The sequence below is a fragment of the Rhagoletis zephyria genome, unplaced genomic scaffold, assembly GCF_001687245.7.
Source record: "Rhagoletis zephyria isolate East Lansing unplaced genomic scaffold, Rhagoletis_zephyria_1.1 Rzeph_scaffold_00237, whole genome shotgun sequence".
NCBI classification, from domain to species: domain Eukaryota; kingdom Metazoa; phylum Arthropoda; class Insecta; order Diptera; family Tephritidae; genus Rhagoletis; species Rhagoletis zephyria.
The window spans coordinates 327,796-335,634 of NW_016157321.1; the positions used below are offsets into that span (position 1 = coordinate 327,796).

A 7,839-nucleotide genomic window follows, 5' to 3' on the forward strand; every position below is an offset into this window, starting at 1 on the left:
AACCGATTTCCATGATTTTCAGAAATAGCTAAGGTAATATCAAAATACAGTCACGTGCAGTAAAATAACCTTAAAACTGAGGTAATTATTAACAAAAAAAACCTAAAATTTAAGCAGATTTTCATGCACCGTTATCTCGAAAACTAGAGCCAATCTGGAAAAACGGAGGACGCCATTGAATTTAAAAGATCCCAGTTAAGTAAGATCAGTTATCAAAACATTTTCTCAGAAAAAAATTCAAAACCTGAGCACAGTGTTTTAAACGACGAAAAATTCACTTTCAGAACTCTAAAACTTCCCCCCTAAATATCTCAAAATTTTGACGTGATACGGATTTTCTGAAAACGCCATCGTAATCTAGAGGCCAAAATTAAGTTAACGTATAACGTTTAGCTGTGATATTTTTACCTCCCTACTGTGTAATTATTGCTTGCCAAGAGCAATATGCGGTCTCCATTGGTAAAATTTTGCCTGATAACATTATCAAGATAAAAACTTTTCCTGCAGAGACAGCAAGTTATGGGCATTTGCGCCGGCGTCGCCGCCGCCGCCAAGCCTGTGGGCATAAAGCTCTAATACATATATGGTAGCGAGAATGTAAATAGGCAAAAGTCATTTTGGCTACTTTTCTTTGTTTAAAAAATGTTAATTATTCTTTTATGAAAATATAGCTTACTATCTAAAAAATAAACTTGTAAAACAAAATTTCAAACTTTGAAGAACATTACAAAATATTCGACGAATTATAACAAATTTTGATCAAAATTTTAGACTTTTTTATTCAGCTTTTTAACTCAGTGCAACAAAGTGCAAGTATAACAAACTGCAAGTTTGAAGAAGCTTGGACTAACCGTTGATTTTTGGCAATTTTTTGTTCGTACATTTTCTTACATACAAAGTATGTTCGAAATTTTTTTTTGTATGGAGAAAATGAATGAAGATGTTCTTCGGCAAGAAAAAAATTATTCCAAAAATCACGGAAGGCTACTTAAAATTTGTACTTCGTAAAATTAAATGGGCTACAAAGTAGATATGCATCTAGTCGAATGATTCGAATGTTGAAATGTAAATAAATAGATCAAAATTTTTATGAAACTTTCTGAGATTTGGCAAATTTTTGTGCAAAGTTCGATTTACATGGATTTTGTTATATAACGAGCTACACAACAAAGAATGCTAAAATGTCTCTTCCCTATTTACATACATATATTCTTGCCACTGTATCTACAGCTTATATTTTTCAAATCCATGAATTTTTTGAGGGAATCAGTACTATTTTTTATAATTTCTTTAAACTCTCGTTAGAATCGTTTCATAAAAAAAAACCTAACAAATAATAGTAAAAACCTTAAAAAAAATTGGCGAGAATGATGACCGCAATATAGTGAGAGTACCAGTTTGACAGAGTAAAGCATAATCAAAAATCATAAAAAATAAGGATGCTGGCAAGGCATATTAAACAGCTAATAGCAGTAGAGCAAACACAACCCTGCCATGTAATTTGTTGTTGCTTGAGAAACCTAGAATGTCAGAACAGAAAGAAATCTAAACACGTTCGACCAATCAAAAAGCAATCAAAAAGGATGCTCATGTATGTGAATGTGAATGTGTATATGATTGTAGCAAAGTTTGACAGTTCAAATTTTTCACGAAATAGAAAAAAGTCAAAACTGCAGCCCTGCTGCTACTACCTTTGGATGCTGTCTATGTTTGTGGCTCCCCTATATTCTATGTTCTATGTGATAACGAAAGTCCTGGCACGTTTGTACGAAAAATTGTTTTTGGTCCAGAGTACAAGAAGACTCAGTACAAATATGAAAAATCGGGACACTTATACGTCCCGACTTTTAAAAGATATGCAGCGGGACAATTTTCTCATAATCGGTACTGTCCCGCCAAAATCGGTACGAATGGTCACCGTACTTATATTAGAACTCCGAACTATTTGATATAGCTTTTTCTCATCTTACAGCGCTAAATATAATGTACCAGACTTGAAAGTCAATAAGTGGCTGACGGACATGAGCACACCACTTTCAGATCAACTCAATATGGATTTTAGCCCAGTGGCAAGTACCAGTAGCAACACAAATAATAGACGCTCGAATCGCCAGCAAAGTAGTAACTCAGGACATCAATCATCTGTCTCTCAATTGAACAAAGCTGCAGCCGGACAGTCAGCGCAGCAATCACATGCGCATCATCAACAGCAGCAACAACAGCCGGCAATGGCTGGTCCACAGGGACTCACTGGCGAAGAGCCGGTGCCTGTGGTCAATAAGCAAACCGGCAAACGTATTTCTGGCAGTAAAGCCCCACAACTAAAACGTCTCATGCAGTGGTATGGTGAATGTTTTTTTGCTTGGAAATAATCTAAAATATTATTTCTTTTTATTTGTCTCAAACTAGGTTAACTGAAAATCCTGCCTACGAAGTTGATCCAAAATGGCTGGAACAAATCCAAAACCCAATGTCTATTCCCTCTCCAAAACTAAGTTCCATGGACACTAGTAATTATGCATTGTCAAGTAAAACCACGCACGGAGGACGCCCTTCATCGACCACAAGCAGCTCGTCATCTGGAGCCCATACACAGCAACAACAATCCTCATCCGCACAATCGTCCCCTGCCCCATCACCCACGGTGTCTTCCAAGAAGTCTTCACGGCAATCGGCCATCGATCAAGCAAACGCAGCCATGCAGTTTGGATCATTGGCCGGACTTAACCCAAATCTCTTGGCCAGTTTACCTAGTCTAGGTGCGTTTGACCCGAAAAACGCGCTTGGCGCCTTCGATCCAAAGAATCCGCTTCTATCGATGCCATTTGCTGGAATGCCTGGTATGAGCAACATACCTGGACTGAATAATTTGAATAGTATGAACCTGTTTGCTAGCTTAGCTAGTATGGGTGGTCTCGGCAATTTGGCCACTATGGATCCACAAACATTGGCCGCATTAATGGCTGCTGGATCAGCGTTGGCAGGTTTGGGTAACACGAATCCTAGCCCAGGTAGCTCAAGTACTGGAAAAAATTCTCAGTCCGGTGGTTCATCGAGTAAGAAAAATAAAAACGACGCACAACAAAATGCTATGATGAATTTGGGTGCTTTGGCAAGCAACACAGGAAGCAGTGGCAGCACTGGCAATGGTACTGGAAATTCATCAAATAAAAATGCCAACGCTGCTGCTGCATCGCAGTTGACAGGCTGTTTCCCATACCTCTTCCCCAACCCATCGTTACTTTATCCACCAATGGGTTTGGGAGGTTTGAATCCATATTCATTAGGCTCAGCAGGGCTTGGCTCAGCTTATGATCAGTTGGCGCAACAGTACAATTTATTGAATGGTGGAACAGGGGTTACCTCATCAGCAGGCAGTTCCTCCACAACACAGTCGAAGTCTCACCAGTCTCAATCGAAATCTAGTAATTCGCGTGCATCTACATCATCGTCACCATCAGCTGCTTCAGTGGCAAATCTTATGAATGCAATGGCTAGCATTGGAGCAGCTGGTCAGCCAACAACCAGTGTAAGTAGTTCACAGTCTTCGTCACGCAGTTCTGGCCGTCAGTCTGCAGCCAGTCGAGCTGCTGCACAAGTAGCTGAAATGGCACAACTTTCAAGTCTTTTGTTACCGGGTACTGATCCGCATCTGCTTGAGTCCCTCAGTCGCATGGACCTTGCACAAAGTACTCGATTACTAAGCTCTTTAGGAATACCACCTATTACTGCGACAGCACCACAATTATCTTCTAGTGACAAACGATCGTCCAATAGCAATTCAGCAGCCTCGATTGCTGCAGCGCAAGCCGCTCAGGCGGAGAAGCAAGCCGCCAAAGAGCAGCAAAAATGGATGGAGAGCTTAGCGCGAAGTCAGTTACCAACAGATTTAGCCACATTACAGGCCTTCTCGCAAAGCAAATTCCCGGCCTCGCTAAGTGGTGGAAGCCAATCGACCTCAACGTCATCGTCCGCGTCAACATCGTCGGCTTCGACGAGCAAGAATGCCTCGAAGGCGGCAGCTGCTGCGTTAGCTGCACAATTGCCGCAAATACTTGGGCTGCCAAGTGACTTTGCACCAGCGATGATAGCCGATATGGCACAAGCTTTGACCGCTCCTGGTTCGTTGGCAAGCTTGGCGGGTTTGACTATGCCACCTACCAGCAGCGCGTCATCTATAGGTGGCAGCAGCTCTTCGAGTTCCTCGAAACGCCAACGTGGAGGCAGTGGCGGAGGCAATAGTAGCAATATGCTTGACCCAGATGCCTTGACCAAGGATGCCTTTAAACAACAAATGGAGTACTATACAAAAACATTAGGACTCGGATCAGGCATCTCTCTAATACCCACCTCAAGTATGAGCTCCAGCGGTGTAACTAACTCAATTTCTAACGCCCAAATCGATGAGCATCACAAATCGAAACGATCACGGTTGGATTCACATGCAGCAGCGTTAGCAAACGCTAAAGACGAATTATCCGCTGCCATGCTGGCCAGCGGGTTGCCACTTAATCTTGGCGGCGGCATGGCCAGCATGGAGAAGAGCTTGCGCGGCGTTAATGTCGGCATGGGTGGTAATGGTGGTGCTACAATGCCCGAAGCTGACAAAGTCACACTAACACCATTAAACTCCGCCGGCATTGCGGCCAACTTGCCATCACAGACCACCATTACCATTGCGCCACCGATAAGTTCCGGTGCTAGTTCCAGCAGTGAACGTTCCGAACGTAGTGAATCCCGAATTTCTCTGACCATCACAAATGCTGCTGATGCAGCTAAATTGCCGCCACCATATGAGGAAGCAGACGAATTGATAATACAACCAATATTGAAAAAACCACAAAACATCCCGACATCGGCAGCACCAAGCGCGGCATCAAGTAGCCATGGCAGTGCAGAGGATTTGGAAGCAGCCGTAGCGACCAATATGGGTGGAGGTGCTACCAGTGTCAACACAACTCCTACGCCATCGACGTCTGCCGCGGCAGCTGCAGCAGCAGCAGTGGCCTCCGCTAATGAGGAACATCGACGCTCATCCAGCCGTTTAAAACGACCACGAACGGGCGCCGACCATTCCGGTAACGAGCAGCCACCTGAAAAACGACGTGAATTGCGTTCAACGCGCCACACACGACAATCGAGTGGTAGCCTCGAAACAACATTGAATTTGTCTACAAACAACGAGGCTGAGGAAAAAAATGAATGAGTGCTGCGACGTACTACGCGACTTATGACGAGTAAATAGAACCAAACGCGCCCGTATCGGAATATGAATAAGAACCATGAACTTATTGTATGTAGAATACATCAAGAATCAAAATAAAATTGGAAGAGGGAGAGGAGCGGGGGCAAGAGAGTTAAATATTTGTATGGTTATTGGTTGTGAATAAGGGTACAGCATATAACATACCATGCTACTGTTCAGCGCCTCTTTGCATACATTTAAAATCTGTTTATATAGTTGTTAAGTTGCTTCACAGATTTTATAATGTATGGGTCGCCGTTCAACAGCTGAAAACGGCAACTGCTGCTATCGTCACTTTTTTGCTTGGCAGCCTACACACTTCCGTATTAGACTTTGATTTTGTCCATGGGTGAAGCGCTTGTCATTCAAGATGCTGCGGCTGTGCTTACGTTTTGACAAGATACACGCACTTGTAATATTTTCAGAAACTTACCCCTCTCCTTCATTTGATATATATATATAGGTATACATATATATGTATATATTTTATAAATTTGACGGACTAAGCAGAAAGAAACCAGAAATTCATTTTGAAAGCGCTTATAATTAACATTTAAAAGTTATTACTATAACATACTAAAACAAGTAACAAATAAAGAAAAAGAACAGAAATAGTGAAGCAAGGTATAATGACAATTTAATTTAATTGTATTGCTTGATATTTTACGTAATATGGAATGCCTAAGCTGAACTGCAGGCTCCAGCGATAAATTGGATGTTACGACTTTTGGTCGAAGTAATACATGATGATAATGTATGTACGTGTTGTAATCGCAAGCGTACTGCTCGAAAACGCTTGTAGAGATACAAAAGCCGAAAAGCATATGGAATAGAATAGAGAACTTACATATAAATAGATATATTTTCTTAAAAGTGTGTATTTTATAAATTATTATTATACATTTTCTTTTAAAAATTAACCAACTCGTATGATTATATTATGGTAGTTATCACTGTTTGTAGTTGTAACAAGAAAAAATAATAAAAACAATTCAATTAATACCATTGTAAACTAGCTTCTTGATATTCAAATCCTATTCAATCTAATTTTATTTGCGATTACTGTATCCTAAGTGTTACGGACGTATGTATGTATTCAAAGAACATGTTACGTTCGAATTCAATTATCGCTTTCGAAGCGAATGAATTTGGCGAAGCAAACGGTTTGGCAAAGCGAATGGGTTGGCGAACGCAAGTAAAATATGCATTAATAGTGTTCGCTTGTACCAGCTTGTGCAAGTTCTTTGCACTCTTAAAGCCTCAAAAAAAAATCGGACTACGAAGGATTCAGTGATACCCCGAATATTTACCTGAATTTTGCACTGAAGATCATCGCGGTTTATTGTAAGCCATTTAAAAATTATGTTCTGATTTTAGGGCCTTCCGCAGCCCTCAAGAAAACCGAAAGATTCAGGTAAAATTACGCACGAGATATGGGAAAGTAATTTTCTTCTATCAAAATTTCTTAAATCAGTATGCAGCTCTCAAGAAAAAAATGCTCGTATACCAGGCACCAAGGCGTATCCATACATACACAGATGCGCCTTGGCAAGGCACATTAAACAGGTAGTAGGATTACAGCAAAAATAACATTTACGTCTATTTAGTTGTTGCTTCTGGTCTCTAAAGTGTTAAAAAACTATTATGCAAGGCATATCAAACAGGTAGCATTAGCGCAAAACCAACATGTGCGTGTATTTTGTTGTTGCTTCTGGTATCGAAAGTGTCAAAACCTGTTCTGATTTTTTTCTTCTAAATCAAAGCGTACCGTGTGAAATAAAAAATCTAAATTGGAATAATTTTTTCTTAGTAAACTTGTTTGCTTCTCGAATCTGTAATCTGTAATCAGCGGTTGTGCTGCTGAGTTGGGCGAAGTCCCAAAAGCTGCTATTCGATCGCTTGTTTTGTATGGAAAATGGTTTCACATGCATAGATTTTAACATTTTAAAAGTTTCGAGACCAAATAATTAGAAAAAAATCAAATCAGCTGCTCTATCGATACTACCTGTTCAATGTGCCTTGGTATTATGTGTCTTTTTACCATAGTATGCCAAGTGAAATATAAAAAAGTTAACAAAATTTCAATCAGAAAATGTGAACATTTTTGTAACATTCTTTCTGTGTATTTTTTTTTTTGTATCCAGGAGCACCAAGGCACAATTATCAGCGTTTATTCACCTGAGTCAAGCGAACGTTCCAAAAGGTTCAATCTCGTCGTTTTATGAAAAAAACTCACATAAAAATGTATTTTGGGAATTTAGAATTTTTATGAAAAATTTAGAAAAAAAAACAATATTTGACAATCTGGAGACCAAATAATAAAAAAAAAATCAAATCAGCTGATCTAACCTGTTCAAACCTGTTCAATATGCCTTGCTCGTATATTTATTTCTTCAAGAAAATTTACGGCAACACCAAAGTAGATACATACTTTTTCAAGCAACAGAAATAATGAAAAATATGTCTTGTGATTATTTCTTGAGAACTGCAGACAGCCCGTTTAACAATAAGAAACTTCAAAAATTTGTGGCCAAAATTCTCTATTTTTCGACAAATCAATTCAATTTGAGTGCGATGCGCTTTGTGGCAATATT

The 7,839-nt window shown here is 39.8% G+C and overlaps 1 protein-coding gene across 4 annotated transcripts in view; it reads left to right on the forward strand.

The window, feature by feature from the left end:
• LOC108358330 (serine-rich adhesin for platelets-like) overlaps positions 1 to 6,990 on the forward strand; it is a 244,319-nt gene extending 237,329 nt beyond the window's left edge. For 3 of the 4 annotated variants that reach the window (XM_017609608.1, XM_017609609.1, XM_017609611.1), the window contains 2 exons: positions 1,973 to 2,341; positions 2,410 to 5,206. In XM_017609608.1, coding sequence (XP_017465097.1) covers positions 1,973 to 2,341; positions 2,410 to 5,206 — 3,166 coding nt within the window. Of the gene's footprint in view, positions 1 to 1,972; positions 2,342 to 2,409 lie in introns of all 4 variants that reach the window. The other variant, XM_017609607.1, reaches the window with a different exon arrangement.
• Positions 6,991 to 7,839: the final 849 nt, after the last annotated feature.